Source organism: Aythya fuligula, chromosome 1 (assembly GCF_009819795.1).
Source record: "Aythya fuligula isolate bAytFul2 chromosome 1, bAytFul2.pri, whole genome shotgun sequence".
Taxonomy (NCBI): Eukaryota; Metazoa; Chordata; class Aves; order Anseriformes; family Anatidae; genus Aythya; species Aythya fuligula.
In genome coordinates, this window is record NC_045559.1 from 184,360,327 (window position 1) to 184,386,676 (window position 26,350).

Below are 26,350 nucleotides of genomic sequence, written 5' to 3' on the forward strand. Positions count from 1 at the left end.
GAAAATGTACCAACTTTCCTGAAAATATTATGTGCAGTTTCAAAGGGTTCAGGGAAAGGCCACAGCAGTACACTGCCTCCATAAATCAAGAGAAAGATGCCGTGTATACATCTGGCTTCAGCTGATCTTACATTAAGGAATGATGGAAGCATTTACCCAGTCACACCGAGGCAATAACTGCAACTTAAGAAAGTGATTTGAAGTGTCTGTGACTATAACTTGAAGTAAGAGGCAAAAAAGAAGGAATAGTTGTAGAAGAAGAAGAATTTTAATTAATTTTCCTACTGTACATTATATTGAAAATCCTCAGCACACAACCCTGCGAAGCATACACGAATGCATACCCAAAGCACTGACTGCTGAGTGCCCACACGCCAGATCCAACAACTCAACGCCTGACAAAATAGCTGCAGTAAGTATTTGTATTTGAAAGCCCGTTTTAGGCAGTTAGTTTATTGCATAAGGATTGATTTTACAACTGTTTCATCATGAAAATAAAGCTTTCTGCAACGATATATTGTTTCAAACCCCAACAATTATCATTGCTCTCACTTTTTCATGTGGCTAAGATGCTGGTAGCCATGGATTTTTGGATTTTACCAGGCTGCTCCTCAACAATAGCTGGAGTAAATTTCAGCATGCTTATTACAGTGCTGTCAATTGCTAACGCGCTGCCTAGAGTTCCCACAATTAGAAAATCAGTAAAAAAAATATCTGGTAAGGTTCTTGTTATCCAAAAAGAATTATTTGTTTCAGCAGTCATCAGCGTTCATTTGGTTTGCATTATGTTCATGGCTCCACAGGTTTTTCCTCAAATACTGGTACAATCAGGTCTCCTGCAGCAAACTGAGAAACAGGCATTCAACTCAGAATTTTTAAGTGTGCCTGTTTTCCACTGCTAGGAGAAGAAAATGTGTTTACATTGATACACTTGCCTCCAATCTTCTAGGTGAAAATGTGCACAGATTATCATTCAGATGATGAGGACATGAAAAGACTCAAAAAACCACTAAAATGAAAAAAAAAAACAATTCAAAATATATGTTCATCAACAAATTAATTACACCCCACCCCCTCCAAAAGTGTCTAAAAATATAAAATAGTTCTAACTCAATCTCTTTTTAATCTAGACCGGCTACATGTTTCAAAGACCAAAATGAAGTCCGGAGTCTTCAATTAGTGCTTGCTAACAGAGTTAGCAACTCCTGACTTTCTGAACTGACCGACATAAAAAGCTAATTAACTCCATTCTTATAATTACTGCGATGTGAACAGCATTCAGAGGTCTTGCCCCACTTCAAAATGATTACCATAATTGTTAATACTTACCAAAAAAGAGAGATATTTACTAATTGAAGTTCAAACCTAATGAGAAGATTGAGACCTAGACCCAAACTAGTTCCTACTAACCCGGCTCTATCTATTCAGACTAGGCTAGCCCAGCATGCATTTTTGTGCATTTTTTTCTACTCACTGCATCTTCTTGCACCACAGAGTGCACAAATTATATTCCTTTGGGATGAAACTAAACCAAAAGATGTGCTGCATCTGCAAACAGATCTCCAGTTCTCAGAAACAAGTCAGAACTAGTCCAGTGTAAACCTCCTCGAAACATGGTGTAACATGGGTGCTAGCTCCTCTGCAACAACTGCACTGGGCTGTCTATTTGTTCCTATTGCAACACGCTACTTGTTTATGTAGAAATAGCCTAAATAAGCTACTATAGGACATTTACTATAGTTTCAGGGATTTAAACTGGGATTTAATAATACAATTCTATGAATTTTAAATCAGTCCAACTTGAGCAGCAGTCAGAATTCTGGAAACTAAGACAAGCATTTGAACTTGCCAATTATAAAGTGTAGCTTTTGAGGAAGACACTTAATAAAGATAAAACAGATCTCACCAGTTTATTCTGCATTTCCTTTTCCTTCCCTAGAATTATCCAACATCTTCCCTGTTCTGTTCTTCTGACAGATAATTATCATCAACATCCCAAAGGAAGATTATTTTGTAACAAGACAAAAAATGTGGAAAAATCCAGAAGCAACTTAAGTGTTTATTACAATAAATGCTACCAGACATGTATGTAATGTGACAGTAGCCTAGAATGACAATAAATTGCACTGAAGCACCAGTTGCTTGCTCATCACTTGTCTGGATAAAAACCAGTCTTAACTACTGTCTGCACAGCTCACAGTTTGCAAGAATCCCATATAAAATTGATCATATAGAAGACAGACATGACATATAGTACACAGATATTATTCATGAACGCAAGTATTAGTGATGAACCATAATAATTATATTACCAACTGATCTGGATAAAATTCTCAATTTAGGAAGTCTGTTGATGATAGATTTTGCTTTCAAGCAAAAAAAAAAATCTAACATGATCAGCCACAATAAATCTTTTCTCATCCAAATCTAATGCATAAAGACATTGCAAACAAATTATTTTTTTTTTTGTTGTTTTGTTTTTTGAGGAGGGGGAGGTTGTTGCTCATTTTTTTTATTAGAAAATTGACCTTTCAAAACCTATGTAGTCCGTCCTAATGTCAGCTAGTTTGCAAAACCCACACGTACATAGAAATGGGGGGCAGTTTACTTCCGTTCTTCTCTGCCTGTAATGAAGCCTCTAGATCACTCTTATTCGCTCTTCACAAAGAAAGATATACCTTGGCAAAATTGTTTCATTCAAATTTCATGATTTATGTAGAGATTATCGTAGAAGAGCCTGAGAGGCAGTGCTTAAATCACTTAAACTGGCCAATTTCATGGATACATTTTGCTCTGACATGATTTGGTCACCTCCAAGGAGACTCAGAGATTCGAGGAGGCCACTGATAAAAGGCTGTAACTTCTTCCTTCCTCCCTTCTGCTGCAATATCATTACTCCAATTTTTTATTCCCCTTTGAGGGACTTGAATTCTGGAAGAATTAAGAGTGTCAGATGCTCCATGTACCCATAAGCATCTCTGCCCTCACCACAGAAGCTCAGGCTGTGTCGTCTCAGCAAGATACCTTCACACAATCATTGCCAGGCATGTGCCACGTGCATCATTTTGCTGTGGAAAGAGCCCCACTGATCAGCCAGAGACAAGCAAGAATCAGGCCAACCAGAGTGGAATATAACATCTGTGATACTCATCTTCACAATGAGTTTCAGTATAGACTGCCACCTGAGCTTCGTTTTACCTAGAGGGGAAAGCAATGGAAAGCTAATGTAGAAGGAGCACTGGAGAGCCTCGTTCTTCATAAATGAAGTCAATAAAAACTGTCCACCAACAGGCAAGATAAACTGACATCTTAAGGGATAAACATTTTAAGAACTAAAGGTGACAGAAACAATTTGTGAGACTGCAGAATTTATTTGGCCTGAATAAATCCTTGCAGCTGAAAAGAAAGCTGTTTGTAGGAAGGAAGCAGACCTGTACACTAACATGGTAACAAAAAAATGTCATTTGATCTAATAACACTGGGAAATAAAATAGTGATGTGTAAACCAGCTCTGTTCTAACAACAACAAAAAAAGGGGAGGATCATAAAGTTGAATCATTCTACACATGGAGATTGATTGGCAAGACTGAATGCAGCCCAACGCTTTACTTAAATAATTCATTAAGCTTTGTTAAAACTGCAAGATCAAGAAGTGAAACACCTGACCAGTCACAGGTGGAATCGGCTTCCATGGTGTGGGAAGCTGTTCTAGAATCCAAAATTTGAGGAAGAAATCTGTGAGTTGAAGCCTCAGATCCATTATGGATGGGGCTGCACTGATGGTATTAATTTTAAAAGGCCTCCAGCAAATTAAGCCTATGAATAGCTCTGCTAAATATACTCTTCTAAATATACAGATTAAACAAATCAGTCGCAGTGAAGAAGTTCTTCCACCAAATTTTATAAGCAAAGCTTCATTAACATGCACGTAGGCTTTACAGTCACGGTAAAACACAGAACTGTTCAGACCTACTCCAATACTCAGAATCCCTGGAGAAATCCAGCTACAGAGTTTGTTGGAAAAGTATCCCTGTTCCTTTGTGGAATACATTTAATAAGGAACAAAATAGAGAAACTATGACTACAGCCCAAGGAAAACATAGATGCGTTTTTCAGAGTTATTTCCACCTCAGCCTGATACAGTATTTAGAAATTTCTTTCAGGTGAGATATGGGCACCAGAACTCACAGTGGGAATAGTATCCAACAATAACAGAAAAATATTTAATGAAGCATTTAGACAACAGAACTTCACCTAGAATCCTCCAAAGAATCTGAAAGCAGACGTGGAAGTTGAGCTAGGAAAAACTTTAGAAAACATTAATTCACCCAGACAAGGAATGCATGTCCCACAGGAAAATTAAAAAGCAAAGAAAATATACTCTAGAAATCCCCCCAAAGTAGTCTTTCACAGATGGTCAAAACACGAGCAAGAACAATTTGGAGATCATTTCAGACAGGAATATGGTGAATGTATACATTAAAATTCAAGTGAGCTCTTTAGACTTGCTTCCTCTCAACGCTTTAGCAAGGAAATCTGTCATTTTGTTGAAGCAGTGCAATGGTGCTGCCAGTACAGCCTAGGTAATTAAAAGTAGCAGATTTTTAAAGCACATAATGCCACACTCAACAGCAATTGGCACACGAACAATAGATACCGAGGCCATGACTCTGATGGCATAACAAAACAAAGCTGAGACACGCGCCAAGAGGCTTTTCCAGGTTACAGAGGACACAAAGCAGCAAGGACACAAAGTTATGGTCACTGGGTGTTGGAGGCAAAAAACCACAGCCTTCTGTAAGCATGAACCTGTCAGGTAACAGACTGAACTTCTGCGGCACAAACCAACAGCCAGCTGGGTTTCTGATCAGCTTTATTCCTTCTTCACTTCTGGACAAATGCATTTTGCAATTTTTTTTTTTTATTTTTTTTTTTAAATAAGAAAGAACACAACTACAGGATGCTTCTAACATTTGTCACCTGTTTTTACTTTCGCCCAAACACTTCAAAACCCTGAACTGGAAAGTCACAGATTGACAAAGAAACATTATTATGAAAACTCAATAAAAACATTAAGCGAAGCAAGCATTTACTCAAGCAGTATGGGTATTTTCTGTGTACGTTTCCATATTTATGAATGTCCTTGTTTCATTTAAACTGAACTTAATAATCACTACAGTAGTAGTCCCTGACCTCAGAAACAGCGTTTCCCTTTATATGCAGGACTAGTTTAAATCTGTGATACTTCATTTCTATGAGATGGTACAAATTACATGATTTCACTCAAAAATAAGTAAGCCTAATGGTAAAAGTACTGCAAACTAGAGCTAGAACACTTCTGTGTAATGGAGTTCATATGTCACATCATCTGTTATTCATATGAAAGTATGTGATACTCATTTTTGTTCTCCAATAGTACCTGGTATCAGTCTTAAAATCTTCCTCTTACATTCTTGGTTCTTAAACAAGAATGCAGTGAATATTACTCATTTCCCAATTTGCTCTATTTCTTCTGGTTAATATATACAGGATACCATTTGATCTCTAAGCTTTTCAGAAAATAAATAAAAGCTTTCTGAATATGATAAATTGTTTGAGGGTGTTCAATACAAGAAACTTCAAGGAAAGGAAAAAAAAGTATTTAAACTATTTTACTAGTTTTCATAAAGAAATATGCAGCAGTCCTTTGTCTTCAAAACAGTATCATGATCACAGGCAATTAAATAGCATTAACTGCATCAAAAACAGCATTTCAGACAAAATCCATCATTTTTAGTGACAGTATTTTATCTGTGTTTTAGTCTTAAATGTAATAACCAAAAAAAGTAATATTGTTGCTAAATTTTTAAAGAAGATGGAAAGAACAGTCTCAAATATTACAATATCATAAACTAGCAACTTGTTTCTTTTTTTTTTTTTTTTTTTTCCCCCTTAGGAAGGTCTGGTTTACAGAGCTTCTTAGAATAGAAAACTCAGAAAATTAATAAAATTGGTGAAAATCTTAAACTTTCATCATTATGTTCTAGACCTTGTTTAATGTATCTCAAGAGTTTTGGTTAATATTTAATAAATATTGATTAATTACGCTTTAAGGAATGAAAACAATACTGACATCTACTGGTGACCACAGTTATAGATTAAATTCACTTTTTTTAAATGCAAAATGAAAGAAATGGACAAATTACTTGTAAAGATGTAAATATGAATGTGAGTGATATAATCCATTTTAAAGCAATGCAGATACGCTAGTGCCATTAAAAAATAAATATATCAACCAATTTGTTTCTACTTCTCATTTTAAAATAGTGAAAATAACCCATGAATTCTTAGGGACTAAATATCTACTGCTTGGTACTGTGAAACAGGCAAGTGAACCTGGATACAGATGATCTAGTCTTTTGTTTTTAAACTGCCATTGTTCTTTAAAATATAAGGATTTAGCTTCCTATACCTGCAAGTAACAATTTCATATATACTCTTATTAATGAAAAATGCAAACTTCAAATGCTGATGGGCAGTGTTCTGGTGACCTTCTGTCTCTTCTCCATAATTAGTACTATTTGGTTATGCCTTTCCATGGCCTACAGTGGAACTGAGAGTTTACAAAAAGCAGGCAGCACACCCCAAGTACATGCCAGCTATACTCATTTTTTCCTGTACATTAATGGCTTTCCCCTTTTCCCAGATTTCAGGTATGAAATTTTTGCTGTGATATAGTTTCATCACTGCTTCTCTAAAATTCCATAAATGCTGTTTAACAGGTAGCACTTACCGTTGGAAGAGCATTACTGTTTCAGCATCCCCACAAAGGAATCTCCTTAACAACAAAATAATTTTTCCTAAAACCAATTCAGTTTGCTAAAGGCTGAGGGACTCACAGGTATAACTTGATTTTACCTCTCTCACATAAAATGTGCTTACGCTCCTGCCTCACAGAAACTATTTACATTTCCACTTATTGATCTTTTAATCATTCATATTCTGCACTACCAATTAAGAGAATTCACCTGAAATCCTTATTTTTAACAATTAAAGTCATAATCCCCTCTGCACACTTGCTTCAACCCCTAAGAGGACTCTGCAGAGCAAAGGCTGTTCACATGACTGATTTCATTAAGGGATTAAAAAGTACATTTAGAATGAATTTAATTGCAATAGTTTTGATAAGCTTGCATAAACGAAGTCTAAAGCAACCAAGAACATAATTTAGGCACTCCAGTTCAGGGCCAAGATACACCAGACACAATTTAAATCAAACTTATTTTTCCTTTACACCAAAGATCCTGGATCTGAAAAGTAGGTCCAGTAACCTCACAGCAGGCTGTATCATATGCAACCCTCTCCTACTTTTTCTTTTTTTTTTTTTTTATTTTTAATTTTTATTAAAGACAGAGAAAATAAAGCCTTGTTTATATACATCTTAACCTTCAATGCAAGGCTCTTAAAAAAAAAAAAAAATCTAACAAACTCTTCTCTTCAGGCTAAAGATTTACAAGTAAAATTTCTTATCAGAGTTATGTTAAAATCAGAGCCAAACAGGATGCTACAGTTGTGCAATGAAATTCTGACCAAAATCTACATTACAGCATTTGCATTTTCATCCACACTAATAAAACAATGTACTGACCTAAAAATTATCCTAAGTATTACTAGAGTGATTATGTTGTTTACCTCATAAAGAAAGCACCTTTTTATTTTTTAATTAGAAAAAAAAAAAAAAAAAAAAAAAAAAACACAGTTAACAGTTTGCCAGTAGCATGGCAAAACTACTCTTCAGTTTTTGCTTTTTATCACTTCTATATTGAATGCCTTCCAGGAAGTTCAAATTAAAATCATTTGGTGATAAATTGTGGTGAACAATTAGTGAATAACCATTGAAACAATTTTCTTATACGCACACGGAAGACAATTAACAAAGGCAATACAATGGAACAGAAAAAGGGTATAAATAGAAAACTATTTTTTAATAAAATGCAGGAAAAACATAGATAAGGCACAATCTGTATTATCTTAACTTACCTTCCCAAGATCTGCAGCCTGTTTCAAAATATCTCTTTTTAGATCTTCTGCTCTCTTGGAATGAAATGAATTACTTTGGCTCTGGATGACAAATACAATTTCTTTTAATTCTGTGAACCAAAAAAAATAAACAGATTTAAAAGACAAAAGAGATTATTTTCAACTGTTCCCAAGCAGCTGAGAACCCAGTTGTGGGTGCCAATTATTACACAGCAAGCTATTTCTTTAGTTATACAAACATTTCAGGAAAATAGTAACAAGGTGTAATTTCACACAAAAATAAATCCAAGACAATCCTTTTAAGGATTAACATACAAAAACCATGTCTTGGGGATGAGATCTGCAGCAACAAATAAAATTATGCATACAGAAGGAGTTGCCACATTGAGGAAATTGCTTTTCCTCCCTTAGCCCTGCACTCCCAGTTACAACCGAGTTAAACATTACAGTCAGAGACCAGCACCCACCTCACTAGCCAGTGGATGAACATAAATTGGAAAAGAGGATTCCTCAATAAAGAACTTAAGACCTTAGCTGGAAGCAAATATTAGATGGAGTGAGACACACATGAGAACATTGAGGTATTACTTTTATATGATAGGGCAGTATCAATACCTCATGTGTTTCTTCACAGTGTTCAAAGCCATCACAACTAAGAATTTTCAGTGGGAAAGGAGACTGAGAAATTTGAAAGAAAGTAATTAAGTGGCTTTGCCACTTAATGGCACTTATGGACAGAAAAAAAAAGTGCTTATTGAAAAGTACAAGTAGATGATTAAGATGATACCATGGGGAAACTGTAGATTACAGATCAAGTTTTCTTGACGATAGTAGATAGCTTTGAAAGTGTGAAGGAATTATTTTGAGGAAAACATGCATTTGACCCAGTTCATACACAGCAGAGGATAGGAAGGTAAAAGGAAGAGGAGAGAACAGGTACCCCTTCAAAAATTCTTACAAGTTTGACAGAAAGTTTGCAGGTGAGGGAAGTCAGGATGTAATAGCTTAGAAGTCAAAGTCAACAACTAACCAATTACAGGCTAAAAGAGAAAAAAAAAAAAAAGGACAGTAACAAACTTTCTCAGAGCTCAAGGAGATAAACATAGGACTAATGGGGAGCGAGAGGATTGAAGACTGCATTTAAATTCTGGTAAAATCAAGGTGACAGTCGGATCAAGCATATGAGAGAAGAGATTCTAGTTAATTCAAGGAGAAGACAGCACAGAAAAGGGAGCTGAATTAATGCTTAAAGGTAACATCACTCCAAAATGTGACAGGAGGAAAGAAATCAATGAAGAAGTCTCATGGGATTTGTGCAGAACGTTAAAAATGTGGAAAATAAACAGAGCACACCTATATATATATGTGTATATATATGTATATATTGTTTATAGGTATACAGGTAACAGAAAATATGTAGGAGTCAAACTTCAGAAAAGCAAAACTTCAAGACTATTCATTAAGAACATTATGAAATCTGGCAGAAAAAAAATATAGATAAACCCTGTAGGAGAGCTTTTTAAGATCAGTTACTGGCACTCCATTGAAACAAAGCTTTCACTGGGGTATAGGAGAGATCACACTGAAGACAGTCCAGAAGAGAAAGTTCAGTAGAGAAAATCCAGAGTCATAGTTGCCTGAAAACAGGCAGACTTTACTACAGGCAATGTCTGTGTGAAGACAAACCTCCCAAGGGCTGAGCACTCAGACGAGGCAGATGGAGCTTCTTGTCAGGCAGCAGAGCATTTCAGCACTTTTAATCTGCAGCGCCACTGCGGCAGAAATTCAAATTTTATATCATGCAATATTTATTTGCAAAATGTGTACTCTTGCATTGTAGATCAAGTAGATCAAATCTAGGAAGTCCTTGTGTCACACTGAGATTTTGACCTCTGGGATAAAAATGCTACCTTGGCAAATAGAGTAGAAGGAACGAACAGTGGAACGACAAAGATGGAGAGAATAAATGCTCAAAGAAAGAGAGAAATAGTCTCAAAGAGACTGAGCACATGAAGAAGGATCACAAAAACAAAATAGTGGCAATAAAAAGGATACTAACCCCAAATAATCCTCACTAAGTTTACAAGAACATTACAGTCTCCAACATCTGACCACTGGTTACACTCCTTTGTTGTTCTGCAGTTTCTTGCTTGTTAATTTAGACCTACGACAGCTCAGAGTTGCCAGTTACATGTTTTTCTGCCTTTCCTGATATCCTTTTCCCTCAATTTGTTAGCTTATTCACCAAGACAAACCCTGAACATGTCAAATCGTGCAAGGTTTCTGGTGATAAAGATGGGGAGACGGCGTAAGTACTGACATAGATCTAAGCTCCGACTTCACATTTTTCCCAAATAACACTCCTGCCTGTTCTACCCCAACCCTACAAACTGCTTAAAAACACCTTGCACAATAAAATCTTCTAAATAGCAACTGCTAGCTAGCACAAAATTTGCTATTTTTTCCTGTGCAGAAATTAAAATCAGCGCAAAATTTAAAATTACACTTCACTGATGCTAGCAGGAGTCAAAAGGCTACATCTATATGCACAACACTGAAAACATCCCTAGAGATAAAAAGTAAAAACTAGACTGCTTTGTCTAATTGCTGGTTTACTATCGGTAATACACAAACATCTGAATTACAGCCAGTTTCACTTACGGTACATTTAACAACAGCTGTGATATCCCCCAACGAAATACTTTCGAGGAGTGCTCTAACAGCCAGTCTGGTGTTACTGCTTTAATCCAGTGGAAAGCGTTTCCTCCAGCACAGGTACCTTAAAATAGTTCACGAACGGAAATATTCTCTGTATTGAAACGTCAACAGAAAGCACGTAGAATTTTCACCTCTTTATTGCACACCTGAACTGTTTCTCAAGCTGAGAAATAGCCAACCAAGCAAGACAAAGAAGAGAGTTTTTTTCCAGAAGAGCTACTAATACACTGATTTTCTTTCTCCTGTTGTCTTCTTTTCTCATTTATTTCCCTCAGGCATTTCTGTACCTGGAAAATATCTTGAACAATCTCAAATGCTCGCTGATTGGAAAGGTGCTCCAAGTTCACAATGAAAAAAAAAAAGAAAGAATTGGGAAAGAGGAAGACAGCAACTTGTGTTAATACAACCATATCTGATTGCTAAGCAGAATGGAGAGGTAATGAACTTTTAACGAGCCATTATCAGCAGTGTGTGTTTTAGAGAGTATACAGTGGCTATGCAAAATACACCTTCTTTGGAGTTATCACTAAATTAATTGAAAGGTGAAAGTGGGGAAATATTGCAATTTGAAAGACTAGCATTGAAGTATGAGGACCAGCACAAGAAAATGACCCATGTGATATCAGGATTTTTTTTTGGCAAAGATCATGATTTTTTTTTTGGCAAAGTTTCACCATAAAAAGTTGTTTGAGACAATTCAGAACTACTGAAAACATTAAAACAAACATTTCAGGGGAAAATAAATAAATATTTAAAAAGGAAAAAGAGGACAAAAGCTCCAAATACTGGAAGAATGTATGATGATGCTATTGCTTGCTAGCCTTTTCTTCTAGCCAGTCAGGATGCAAGAAACCCAAATTCTCATCTGTGAGGCAGATGTGGGCTTGAATATCTGCCTTAAATGTCTTGGGTTTCTGGTTTTTCAAGTCAGACTCTTAATTACCAGGCTGCTGGTATACTCTGAGGTGGGTCTCACCATTCCCTCCTATTGGTCTAGAAATGGAGAAGAACGAAAACAACTCCTGAGCTTCCAAATTTCATTACTCTCCTTGAACAGTGGGTATCTCGATGCCTTTCTCTAACTCGCTGAATATTGAAACACATCATTAGGAAGGCAGAATAGGCATCAACAGAAAAGACAGAGCATTACATGATGATTTATACACTTCCCTGGAGCATGGGTGACATGGTCCAAATCATTTCTGGCAAAGAAGCCAATGATACCTACATCTTTAAAACTGCTAGCGTGCACTCTTAGCACTGGTCTATTAGGTAAATGAATGCTGCTGACATATTTGCAGCTCAGTCAATGGTGCTTAAACCTAGCTCTTCTTTTCTTTGGGTTTTTCTTTCCAAAGAAATGATGGAAAGAAAATCAACTTAAGTCTATCTGCACAATGGAAAAAGAGTTTTTATTCCAGTAAGAAAGAACAAAACGTCTCTTAATTTTTGTCTAAATAATAAACTGCAGAAGCACCGTGATGCTTTAACTCACAAACTGTAGACTCTAGTACATGTATCAAAAAACTCCGCTTCCAACGTCAGTATCAAAAAATTAGGCCACTTGCATATTCTGTAGGCTTCCATGGTATGCCAACTCTACAAGCAACTTGAAACTCCAAATCAGGATCTTGTACTTCAAGAATTTTACTGCAGCATAGTATAAAGTTAAACCCACAGTTAAAGATAAATCGTTTCTCACACTACGAACAATAACTTGCAAATGCGTTTAGAGGAAATTATTTGGATCTTTCTGGATTAAAAGCAGTGTGTCTTTATATATAGATAAACGTGCACACACACATATACAAGCAATCTCAAACGTGTGTGTTTATTTATAATATATTCAACATGCATTGTAATGACTGGTGGTCTGTTTATGGCCTGCAGCATGAGAACTGAAAGTCATCCTAACTTCAAACACTAACTCTCAACAGTTTGCATGCTTGTGGTACTTCTGCTTTCTGATTTTACTAAGCCATTTGCCTTATTAGCATCTAAAAGAAAAGCCTTTAAAATCAGTTCCAAACACGCCATGTTTTTGAGAACACTTCTTAAAATTGGCAATAATAGTGCCCTGTTCCTTAACAAATTGCATACCCTTTTTACACTTTTGTGATAACATTAAGTATGTTGCTTACCACTTCAGAACTCATGATTTGTGTTAATACTTACTTAGAAAGAAAGGTCTGTCACCTATAATATTTGCTCTGATACTAAAGAAATCCTTATTGATAAATTACAGTTCCCTACCTTACACCTTTGCAGGCAGAGAGTGATTTTCAAGATGATTTTTCCATGCGTCTCATGCTCATAATATCAAATACTTAACCAGCAGGGTTTAAACCTTGCAAGTTGTTCTCACCTTTCCACCCAGGCTTCCCACAGTAATTCTTAGAGAGCCTGGATAACAAGCAGAACTCAGCCAGGCAGGATATTAAAAGGACATTACTGAGAAAAACCCCTTTGATCCTTTCAGAGTATTGCGGGTGTTTGCAGATCAGAGGAGGTAAAATATCACCACATTTGCAAGAATCAAATCCAAGAAAAGAAGCCTTAGTACTACTGCACCCTTTTCACATAACATGTAAGAAAAGAAACAAAAAAATCCCCTCCAAAACAAATAACCCCCCACCCCAGAGCCAAAAGCTGGTAGACGTGGTGAAATGAATAGCTCCAGAGGACAACTCAACCTACCTCGGATCTCAGTCATCCTCTGGAAGTCGCCCTCTCATTCCACACGAGGGATCTAACACTCAAGTTAAGCGCTTGAGTTTCCAAAGAAGGTGAAATCACTGTACCCTAGCTCCAGTCAATACAGTGCTCACCCAGTGACCCTCTGCATCCTCTGTCTTTAGGTTTCCTAACCCACTGAATTAAGCAGATGCGAAAGGATAAGCTTAATCATCACTAGCAAGAGAAGGGCCAATACTACAGACAGGATCAATGCCAATTAGTTCTTCAACACCTGCGCTGAAGCTGGACTACAGCCTACAAAGTTTGTAAACTGCAGCCTCAGAAGCTGCCAAATCCTGCCTAGAGCCTCAAGCTATAAATAACTCCACTGATCCTCACTGCCAATGTCATCTACTTCATTGAAGCAATGATAAATATTCAATAAACTTTCTCAATTATCTACTCTGTCTATACTCACCCACGAAGATTTGTCCTACGTTCTCAGAAATCACAACACATATCAAACTTACGCAAGGTTCTCAGCAGAAGTGTTACTCCCAGAACCCAACCTTCACACGTTTAAACATATGGCAGATGAGTAATTGCTACGCTTATGTGAAACAGCCAGTGCCTCACTTCAAGAAGAGATCTGCTTTCATTATTCAAAAATGCTAAAAGCTGAAAATATTGCTGGTCAGTAATAGCCTACCTCCTGGGGACAAATGCACCCAATGTTAAAAGTACCTACATGCCCATCTGAGGGGCAAGGCTTTTCACCGCGGTGCGGCAGTGTTGGCCCAACATCAGCACTGGTCTTGTGTCTGGGCTGTAACATCCATGCAAGAAAATTCAGAAAGCCACGTCACATTCTGGGTGGGCAACGGGCTAACAGTTTGAAAAAGATGATGAAAAAAATGAAATGATGAAAAAAAAAATGACAGGAACTAAGAACCATCAAGAATTTCACTCTGATTCACGTCCTGTGATTCTACCCTCCTAAAAGAAACACTTGAAAACATACATATTAGAAAAGCTTTTATTTTTTTTAATAGGTAGGGTCTCCATTAAAAAAGATAGAGAACACAAGAAATGATGTATTGGATCCTCCTAGTCCAGTTTACTGTCTTTAACAACTGCAACAGGAAACATTATGTAGGGACACCACACTTCACTTTATCCAGAACTCCTCATACTCCACCAGCATCTGCAACTAATGGATTAGGAAATGCTAGAGAATAAATCACTGCCTGTTTCTCCTCCCATACATTTTCGGGCTTGATCCTCTTGAAATCTGCCAGTACTGTCAGCTTCCTGCTGTAACAAGTTCCTAAATTTTGCTACCTGCTGTATAAAATACTTTTGTTTGTCTGCTTTTAAGGAAAGAAATGGCAGATGGTAGCTACATCAGTAATGTACCATCGTAACATGCCTATATATAGCTTTCCTACGTAATGAGATTTTATAGAAAGTTATGAAAACAGAGCATTGGCAAAAGCCAAAAGAAGCCTGTCGATGCCTCTCTGGATGTTTTATGAGGTGAGACACAACAGGTCTGCAGAGGGTGATAAAAGCAGCAACCAGAACCTGGTTACGCTAAGAGATTCAACAGAAAGAGATGAAAGAACACAGACTAAGGAAAATGCCTTCATTTGACACCACATAAGGAAAGGTGATCAAGAAAGGAGAGTAATAAAACTTCTATAACAAGGTCCTGACCTTTCAGTGATAAAATGGGAGCTAAGTGGGTCAAGGGGAGAATAGTTAGCTGTCCTAGAGACAGAGCTTGCAACTAGGTTCAAAACAGTCCAACTCCACAAAACAAACAAACAACAGATCTCAGTGCCGTTAAGAGTTCTGTCAGCAACTCCAGTAAAAGCACGATAATGTTCCTGGCGTTCAGCTTTGAAGTCAGAATGAACTCTCAACATCCGAGAAATATGGTCAACATGTCTCGTTTTAGAACAAGCAGATCTGGGTCCTCGGGGTATAGAAGAATGAGAAATACCATAACAGTCTGAATTTATTTTACCACTTAGTATGCCATTAATGTTTAAGAAAGGTGTCAAATACTTGTTCCTACAAAGTTATTACCAGTAACTAATTGTAATTCCAGTTATTACAATCATAATCAGAGCCTGGCAGACTGGTAGCATTCAGTTCCATGTTAAATTTTTACAGGAACTGCTACTACATATCATGAAATTTGATTTAAAATTCTGTGTATGACAAAAAGCAATGCATCAATTTCATAGTGCAAGCGCACATTTTCAGGGAAAAAAAAAAAGCTTAACTACAAGGATTGCAAATACAAATGAAGATCAAGAAGCTTATGTCTGATGAGACTACATGAGCAAGGAAAACAAAAAAGTATTTGGGAATCAGCAGTTAATTAGCAGTGCTGTTGAGCATTTAGCCACTGCTCAGAGACTCGCTTTTTGAAGCATAACCATGTTTTATTTATACAAAAAAGACAGACACAAATAAAAATGAACTAGCTGGACTCAAAACAATCTTGGAATGCAGAAACTTCAATACAAGGTTAGTACAAGTTTGCACAAAACAATTTTGTACTTACCTCTGCTTCTTTTGCTCATTGTTCCACTTTTTTCAGACTTCTGGAAGGGGAAAAAGGAAAATTAGGATGCAGGCGAAAACTCAAGTATTTCTGTAGAGTGGTAAACAATATGACGATAAAACATTTTACAATACCTTTATTAAAGAGCAAAACAAATTGTTTACAATTGTTTTCCTGTTATACTCCTGCTTAAAAAGAGTAATCCTGAAGAGTTCTAGGAGTTACCTCAGATTTCACGTGAGAAACTATTTTGAAACTAAAACAGCGCAAAAGCTTTCATAAATTATATCCTATGGAAGAATGATAAAACTCTACATTTATGCTGGATTTAGGTGGTTCTGGCATTTCACAAGGAGTAACAAAACCATGATGACGCTATCTAGTCTGCCGTATGCATGGCAGTGTAACAGGAGTTTGCAGTTGGGATCTTTTTAATTTCTGAAAACCACTGTAGATTCAGCAATGATCATCATGTGCAAAAAAAATATTTAGAAACACACATCTCTGACCATACTTCTATTGGATTTGATGTGAGATCACTAGATTTAAAAGACTTGTTATAGATCCTAACTCTTGATTAGTTCCAGTATTTTTATTTGATTTTTCTCCATTAAATCTTCTATGTAAACACACACGTCTGTTACAAATGTATAAACGTGTACGTGTGTGCATGTATATACATAAATCTGTAAGTAGAGGTCTGTTAAAAGACATGCACGCACACACACATTATGCTCTTTAATTGAACGCCAGGGCTAGCTCTGACCATTTGTTCTTCTAATCTGTTAATTTGAAATTTCATAAGCAAGCTTTACCTGAGATGTGATCTGGGTAGCAATAAAGCTCATTTGACAGGAAGGCAGCCATTTCCCTCTCAATGTATAGTACAGTTAACAAAATGGAGAAGAAAGGAAGACACATTGCTAACGAATAAGAAAGGTGATCGAGAACCATTCTGGACAACATGTAATGATACTATATATATAAGTTTCTAATGTACTTCCCAGGTTCTCTTGGAAAAAGAAAAATTTTCTCAATTATACTTTTGTTCCACATTAAAACTTCAAAATAATAATAATTCTCTTAATGAAAATGTCACAATAAATGAGAAAATTCAATGTAAGAAAGAATCAAAGGTGGCAAGTATAAGTTTATTCCAGTCATTCTAAGAATCCAGGGGATAAATTAAGATGCTAACAATACCAGAATTACATGTCCTGTGTGTCCCAGGAAAGACATCTTGCTTGACAGACCAGGATAACAAGCGACAATGAGCACCACTGAAGTCCTAATGATGTCACAGATGTTAAGACTTTTTCCTCTGGTCTCTTCTAGATGATTTTATAATGGCTGTAAAATGTTTCTGCTCTGGCAATTAAAATTTATTACCTGCAGCACCGGTAGTTCAGTTGTATCTTCTGCATCGTCAAGAACTACATTTAGAGCAAAAGCTGAAAGAAAAAGCAGATGTTTTTAGATACTATAGGAGCTGATTTTCACACTTGACAAAGCTCCACAGAAAAAGAAAAAAAGAAGTTCAATTTTTCACATTGTATGATACTATATTGATAATCTTACAGGAACATAAGACAGTCCTTTCTGACCAAACCTATACTTTTCATGCCTGACAGTTCTATTCCTGCACATCTAAAAAAAAAAGACAAACCAAAAACCACTCCGATGTGAAGCCAATTTACCTTGGCTTCAAGGCAAGAAAACCCCATTAAAAAAAACACAACACATCTGTTCGGTACAATAGTTCACCTGACAAGAGCATAATGTGCTATCACATGGGGACCTGTACTCCGCTCTGCCTTCAGGTGAAGGTTTGGATTATCAAAGCTTCGCTTGGAACCACAGAAATGACATCACTGATGTAAATTTGAGTCAAAGATGGTGAATAGAAACCTTGAATGTCACCTTTGAACATGTCTAAATTGCTGATGTGTTAGAGACCTAAATAAGTGTTTTAAAAAAAGAAGAGACCCAGCAGAGCAGATTTGCACAAACTTCCTGTCCTAAGTCTTTAACACTGACACCTCCCTAAGCATATCCTCTTGGTTTGCATTAGGGAGAAAAAAAAAAAAACAAAACAAAACAACTAAGAAAGGATTCTGTATTTTTTTTGATTGCCTTCCTGTTGATGGAGTCTAATCGATTTGTCTCAGTTGTAAAGCAGTAATCCTATTAACATAAGAAAGCTTTGCTAAGATTCTTCATAACGACTCTTTTTGTTGAGTGTACTGAAGATATGCAAATTAAAACTAATTGCTGTGACTTGGAAGGAACTAAAGGTACTTCTCGTCAAATAGATGATTTTCTTAAAAACTGAGAAAAAAAAACGAGATTCAAGTGGAGTGTCTCACTGCAATTTTAAATTATTTACCATTTGAAACTGATTTCAAAGTGAATTACCGGCAACCCTCAGTTCCTTAGGCTGGAAATCTGGGATGTAGGAAAGGGAGAAGACAAGACTGTGCAAAGCCTGTGATGCTCCACCTCTGATTGCCTCTAATCCTAAACTGTTTCAACTGGAGACCAAATCTGATGAAATATCCAGGAGCTGTGTTTCCCACTGACACCTTAGGTCATCTCAAATCACACCACTAGATGTAGACATCCCCCAGCTTATTTTAACACAATAGACTCATGTTGGCTGTTGCCACATTTCAATAAGACATCAAGCCAGGAAGAAGAAAACAGGGTACAAATGGGGGTCACCCCCCCCTTCCTTCCACCCCAAAAGTCAGCCTCAGGAAATGTTTCCCACTTCTCTTTCGAAAGGGCACAGCAAATATCTCAATCTGACTATTAAATACCTTTCTGACTGCTTGTTCTGATCATTTTCATCCTCTTCTTCCAGCCTAACACTCCTCAGGACACCAGATAAGGGATTATCTTCCCTTACACAAACCAGACCCACATTCTACCAGACGTGATCCAAATCACACGATGAACACCAACACCCTTATTCTGAGAGATGTCTTCACTGCACAGCACTACCAAGAAGCATCACCACGTAAATTTGGCTTATTTGCAGAAATCAACACAAGCAGAAGTTTCACGGGTTTGTTTTCATTCTGCACAGGAGGAATGGCACACAGAGAGCTGAAACAGCTGTGCCTGACAGGCGGCGCTGCCTCCCTCACCGTAACATTGAATAACCCGTGCCACACAGCTCCAAGATTTATGAAATGTTAATGTGTGTGATGCTTGAAACAAAACAAACAAGACTTAGATATACTGGAAAAAAAAGGCCTGCTCCACACTGCATCTTTCTGAGAACACACATAAAGCTCCTCAAGGAATTATTTTAACATCTTTGTATCACAGAACCACGCAACACTTGAGGTTGCGAAGGACTTCTGCAGAACATTTAGTCCAACCGCACCAATCAAGGCATCTTCTTTCTTCCCTCCCTGCCCTGTACAGGTATTTACACATTAGAAAGACACCCCTGGAGCCTTCTCCTCTCCAGGCTGAGCAGCCCCAGTTCTCTCAGCCTTTCCTCATATGTCAGGCTCTCCAATCCATTAACAACCATCAAGGACCTTTGCTGGGTTCACTCCAGTACATCCATGTCTCTCTCGTACTAGGAAGCCCAAGATTGGACACTGCACCCTCGGTGTGCCTCACCTGTGCTGAGCAAAATCACAGAACCATTAAAGTTGGACAAGCCCTCCAAGATCACCTGGTCCAACCATCCCCCTACCACCAATGTCACCCACCAAACCGTGTCCCCAGGCACCACGTCCAACCTCTCCTTGAACACCCCCAGGGACGGTGACTCCACCACCTCCCTGGGCAACCCGTCCCAGTGCCTGACTGCTCTTTCTGAGCAGAAATGTCTCCTCATTTCCAACCTGAACCTCCCCTGGCACAGCTTGAGGCCACTCCCTCTAGTCCTATCACTGGTTACCTGTGAGAAGAGGCCGACCCCCAGCTCCCCACACCTTCCTTTCAGGCAGTTGCAGAGAGCAATGAGGTCTCCCCTGAGCCTCCTCTTCCCCAGACCAAACACCCCCAGCTCCCTCAGCTGCTCCTCACAGCACTTGTGCTCCAGGCCCTTCACCAGCTCCATAGCCCTTCTCTGGACACCTTCCAGGGCCTCGATGTCCTTCTTGTACCGAGGGGCCCAAAATCAAACCCAGTACATGGCACCGTGCAGGTTCCTGGTCAGCTTTGTCCACCAGGAGCCCCGGGCCCTTCCTGCAGAGCTGCTGGCCAGACTGCGAGCCCCCCGTTTGCACTGGTGTGGGGGACAGTTCTTCCCCAGGGGAAGGACGTGGCATATTTCCCTTTGTTGAAGTTGATGGGATTCCTGCCATCCCACTTCCCCAGCCTGTTGAGGTCCCTCTGAGTGGCAGCACAGGCAGCTCGTCCTCATTTCACAACATACACAAACTTGCTGTGGGTACCACTGTCCAGGCGTGACATCCTGGCAGGCAGTGCTGACTCCTTGCTAACACTGAGATAAACAGCACCTACTGCTTCCCCACACCCACCAGCACAGGCATTTCATTGCAGAAGTCTGTGGGGTTGCTCAAGCATCGTTTCCTCTTCATAGAAACACGCTGATGTTTCCTGATCAACTTCTTGTCCTACATGTGTTTGGAAAGGGTTTCCAGGCTTATTTGCTCCACCACCTTCACTGGGGCAGAGAATCAGAAAAAAGGCAGACCTCAAGGGTTGAGATAAGGACAGTACAGCAGGACAGAAAAGGAAGGGAAAATAGTGATAGAATATATGAAACAAGTGATGCACGATGGAATTGCTCACCACCCGCTGACCGATGCCCAGCCAGACCCCAAGCAATGGCCATCCTACCCCGGCCACATGGCACGGAATATATTTGGGTCCTGGCTGTCCCCTCCCAGCTCCTCGTGCACCCCCAGGTACCTCCCTGCCAGGGCAGCGTGAGGAGCTGAACAGTCCTTAGTCTGTGTGAGTGCTGCTCTGCAGCAACTACAACATCCCTGTGTCAAAAATCATAAAAAATCCATCCAAATTTCATCAAAAATCCAAAGCACAGCACCACTTGAGCCTCTACAAAGGAAATTAACTCTCTCCCAGCCCTAACCAGGGCACACAGATTCTCTTCCTTGCCCTTCCTGAAGACAAGTATTTGCTCTCTTATAGTCACAAGTGGCCTTACAACAATGCCGCCAAGCTCCATCAGCACTCCCATGGGCTTCTGGATGTCCTGTTTGTTTAAAGGTTCCTTAAACTGGCCCTGCTACAGTAAGATGAAGTCTTTTTGCTTCAGACTCTCTGATGAGTCTTATGGCCCTGGGATTGCTGAAGGTTAAGCCTTACCAGCAGAAATGGGGAACTCAAAACCTTCTTTGCCTTGGTCTTCTATATCCTGCCAGTTCACCTCCTCCATTTAACATATTTTTCCTAGTCTCCCTCTCTTTTGCTGTCAGTGCAGCTGCAGAAGCCCTTCTTGCCTTCCACATCCCTCACCAGATTCAACTCCAGCTGACTTTTGCTTTCCTAACCCCATCCCTGCACACTCAGCATCTCTGTGTTACTCCCAGGGTGACCTGACCTTGCTTCTACCTCTTGTATCTGAGTTTTCAGCAGGAACTTTTTCATCCCTGTGGGCTTCTTGGCGTCTTCCTTTGCCTTCCTGCACGCAGGGATGGACCATTCTTCAGCTTCCAAGAGGTGAACCTTCAAAACCAGCCAGCAGTCCTGGACCATCTCCCACACCAGTCATTCTGTGCTGTTGCAGAGGGCGGTCAAATGAATATGCCTGGCTGAAAATGATTTTGTTGCAGCTGACCTTAATAAAGGGCAAGTTCAACACTGACACATACCATTTATTAAACAAACTGAACTCTGACAGCGATGAATGGTAAGTCTCCCTCTATACCTTTACCCTTACAGAGATTTCAGACGTGCTGCCTCCCCATCTTTTCCAACAGTTAAACTTGTTTAAATGATTCTGTATCTTTTACTTTAAATATCATAAGAAGATTATTTTTTTTTCCAGCTCATGCATTTTAAGGATGAGACAAGAATTGTTGATTATTTTTAAACTACTGAAGCACTACTGACCCTCAAAGACACTCCAAAGAAGCCTCAAGGGTCTTCACCCAACAGCATCTGAGTTTTTCACCCAGGCAGAGCATATGAGTTTATTTTAGCAATGATTATGCCACGGTCCCTGGACAACATTATTAGAAAATATGTTATGATCACACAATATAATTTGATACGAGCAAAGCAGTCTTCAGGATTAAACAGGTGTGTACTTGTGGGGTAACAAATCTTACTAACACACGGCCAAGATGAACTGCTCTGGCTAAGCAACCTGATCTCTCAGCCTGGACACAAATATCCTCTTTTAGGGATTTATCAGGAAAAAAAAAAAAAGAAAAAAAAAAAGTGGAGCGAGGAGAACATGCTAAGTCCAGCTGGTGTAACACTCATCAACAACGGGGTCATGGGGTTGAAGGGAAATACAGTGCCTGGAAGCCAGTGGTCACCTCTAAGATGAATTCATCCACCCACAATTAATTCCCCAGAAGTTTCTGAAAACATTATGCCCAGAAGCAGAGCACAGACAGAAAAAAAAAAAAAACTAACTACAGGCACAGGTCATGGCCACTCAGTTGCACAACACAGGTGGGAACTAGAAGCTCTGTGGAAAGAGCATCTTTTTGTTGTGTGTGTGGTACACAAACAGAGAAGTTTGACCAATATCTGGGAACTTACAGATGCTAACGGTAAAAAAAAAAAAAAAAAAAAAAAACTTTTCATGCCCAAATATCATTACTAATTCAGAAAACTGCAGCAGATTTCTTTCAGCACAGAATTCCCTGAGAAAGGCACCAATCTCTGGAGTTAGAGCTACCTCTGCCACAGCCAGGATTTGCCCCTATCCCTTTGATTCTGTTGAGGTAAAACAAACTTCAAGTGGGCCACTGACTTATCGCTGGGCACTGAGAATATATATTAACCAAAATAAAAAAATCACCTGGTAATAATAGTTCAAACTCTGTAGGCACCACCAAGACCAAAAGGTTAGGGTGATAAATGATACAATTTCTCATAATCAAAGCTATCTAAGCAAAAAACAAACAAACAAAAACCCAGCAGCACTGTAATAGATGCAAGCTGTAATTCTGTTTTGTCACTTTGTTACTTAATGCATTGTGTTCATTGACATTTGTTACCACACGCAGCTATTTACATGCTCTGGCACAAGCAGCCAGAAGCTGCACGTGTCGATTGCCAGTCCTCACCTCCTCCTGCTCGAGGACTGAGGCTAGGAAAAGAAAGGAAAGCAAAGAAACTTTAGACACATCTTAAAGCTCTTTCTTTTCATCAAGCTTATCGTTATTTCCTTTGAAAGCGGGGCCAAAATCAACTGAAATGCTAGACAACATTTCTGTATCAATTTCCACAAAAATTGGAAATTTAATCAGAGAACGGAATAAAAGCCACTTCAATTGCTAATTATTTTTCTCAGTCGTTTCACTATTTCAACCAAAATTTTGGTGAGCAAGGAGATTTGCTTATGGCACTAGAAAATACATTAAAAACCCACAATTTATTTTCATCAATCAGCAGCTGAACTGCATGAATACATACTAACAAACTGTTAGGAAAGTGGAAATAAATACTGTAGATTAAATATAATATACTATATAATGTAATACAACTGTACTATAAAAGTAGAAGCAATCCTCTTTTTCAGTATTACCCTTTCATGTATAAACAACGACTATGATTAGATGTCCTTTGAGTGCAAAGGATGTTGTTAACTGAGGAGTTGCCTCTTTTGCCTTCGTAGAGAAAAACGATTCGAGGCAATGCTTCTGGTGCTCTTCTCTCTGATGGTCTGATTCAAGGCCGCCTGAACCACTTCACCAAGCTGTGGGTTGACTTAAATGAGCTACAGAGAAGTTGTGATTCGATGACTTACGTACAGCAAAACCACAATTAATAACCACTTCAAATAACAAAAGCTGTGCACAATAGACAAAACACTTAAAAAGATTTCCTTATACTTCTGATTATAATTTAATGAAAGGCCTATTTTTGCTTTGGCTGGAGGCTGCTTGTTTTTCTTCCCCCCATATTTTCAGAAAACCTGAGAGTCTACAGATTGACATGATTCCAGAGAAAATCTGCACTGCCACTGTCAGTCAAAGAGATAGGATCTTCCATAATGAGACAGCATGAGAGCACTAGCAGGCAAAATAAATTAGTTTTATGTATTTACATCCATGTTTTAATGACATTTCTTTATTGTTGCTACCCTACAAGCATCAAAGAACCCGATCTAACCAGGTAAGGCTGAAGACTGGGAAGAAAGCAGGGGGAAGAGGAGGTAATGCGAGCAAGTTTTCAGCATCTGAAGCTTTTTATAAAATAAAAGCAACTCATTTTGTTCTTTTACTAATTTATTTAAGCTCATAGCACATATAGGAAGAAGTCAGCTAAAACCACCACTTGTAAACCACTGAAATGTCTAAGCGAGCACTGTATACACCAGTACCTTTATAAAGGTGACCAAAGAAAAAACATGGAAGAAAAAGCATCACTATTCCTTCTGATTGTCTGAAAGCCAGACCAAACAAAATCACCTGAACACATCTCCCCATTCTGCAAGGTGTCACCTGCAAGCTGGAATTTATAAAATGACAACTAACAGACGTGCTGTTTTCTCCTGTGAAATGAAATCCAAATGATTTCCAACAGCAAAGCTGATTGCTTTGCAAATTTATTACCCTTGCCATCTCAAAAGCCTACAGTACTTACAAAAGGACTTTACAATAAAAAGATATTAAAAAAAAAAAAAGACAGAAGAAAGCCTTGATATTGCAAAAAGCTTTAGGTAAGCAAATTTTATAGCAGCATCTACAAAGCAAGAGATAACTGCACAAGCAAGAACACGAGTTTTTCCACTTCTGTCTATAAAACATATTTATATACACATACACACACAGGGAAATTGAAGCTGCTATCCTCAGTGTTATCACAACCCTCTTAGAAGTTACGGGTGCCACAACATCTTGCTGAACCACTGGAGGAAAAATTATTCATTCTTACAGGCATGAAACACAGCTTCAGGACGAGCAGTAGGGCATCAGGACTGCAAAGCCCAAGCTGCACGGGTAAAAGGAAGAATGTTTTACAAGGCAAAAAGCAAAATATCACCCTTTCGCGTTGCTAAAAACTGGATTTATTTGTACGAGGTTTCTCCGGCAGGATTTTGATCCACGAGCCACGCTAGCAGAAGGCAATCAAACCCAAAGGCTCAGAATGAGCTGATGAGCCCATGCTGACAGAGCCTGGGTGCGTTTGGGAACACAAATAAGGAGAAACTGAACAGCTGTGAACATTTATTTCAGCTTTCCGCACTTCAGGCAACAGCTCCTAACTCCAAGAGCCCGTGGCGAGCCGACTGCTGACAAACCCTTCTCTCGCAATCTCCCCCCACCTGCCTAGAAAAGGTCTCTAGAAATCAAGACACATCGAGAAATGAGGTTTTATTTTTTCTTTCGCGATGAAGGAAACTGGGCAGCGTTTCTCCCCTCAGAGACACCCGCTCTCAGTCCGGGAGCGCAGGACTCAGGGGGGCGGTTTCCACACGCTGTTGAAGGGTTATTGAGGGAAAAAGGGGTTGTTGAAGGAAAGATTTTTGACGGAAAGAGTTGCTGAGGGCAGGGCTGTTGAGGGAAGGGGTTTTTCGAGGGCTGCCCCCTGCCCGTGGAGCCGCCGCCGCCTCCCCTCAGGCGGCGCCGTGGCGGGAAGCTGAGGGGAGCCCGAGCGGCAGAGCCCCGCTGCCCGCCCTCAAACAAAGTTGAGGGGAAGGGCGAAGGGCCGGGGTGCCCCGTCCCCTTCCCTCCCGTCCCATCCCATCCCGTCCCCTGCCCTCCTCCCTTCACCCTCGCCATGGCGTCCCGGCCGCCGGTCACTCACCGCGGCTCCGGGGCGGCGGGAGGAGGACGAGGACGTGGGCGCAAGCGGCGAGGAGCAGCCAGCGCTCGCAGCCGGGCTGCCGCCGAGCCATGGCGGCGGGGGAAGGAGAGGAGAGGAGCGGGGAGGGGGGCACGGCGCTGCCCGCCTCTGCCGAGCGGCCTCCGGCTGGTGGCGGTGCCGCCGCTGCCTGCCCGCCCTCCTCCCCTCCCTCCCCCGCCAGGGCCCGGCAGGACCGGGCGCCAGCGCCGGGAGGAGGAGGAGGAGGAGAAGGAGGAGGAAGGGAGGGAGGGAGGCGCAGTGGGGCCCCGGCGCCCTCTGGCGGGCGGCCGCCCGCCCGCTCCGGCCTCTCGCCCCTGTGGTGACTGCCTGAGGGGCGGCTGCGGCCGGAGGATTTTTAAAATTTAAAAGTCCTTAATTCTAAAA

At 39.7% G+C, this 26,350-nt stretch overlaps 1 protein-coding gene across 1 annotated transcript in view; it reads right to left on the reverse strand.

The window, feature by feature from the left end:
* The window catches only part of B3GLCT (beta 3-glucosyltransferase), a 60,447-nt gene extending 34,329 nt beyond the window's left edge, over positions 1–26,118 (reverse strand). Inside the window, exons 1-4 of the mRNA XM_032202575.1 lie at positions 25,928–26,118; positions 17,378–17,439; positions 15,989–16,028; positions 8,020–8,129 (exon numbers count right to left, since the gene is read on the reverse strand). Coding sequence (XP_032058466.1) covers positions 8,020–8,129; positions 15,989–16,028; positions 17,378–17,439; positions 25,928–26,018 — 303 coding nt within the window. The 5' untranslated portion in view covers positions 26,019–26,118. The remainder of the gene's footprint in view (positions 1–8,019; positions 8,130–15,988; positions 16,029–17,377; positions 17,440–25,927) is intronic.
* Between the last annotated feature and the right edge of the window lie 232 nt (positions 26,119–26,350).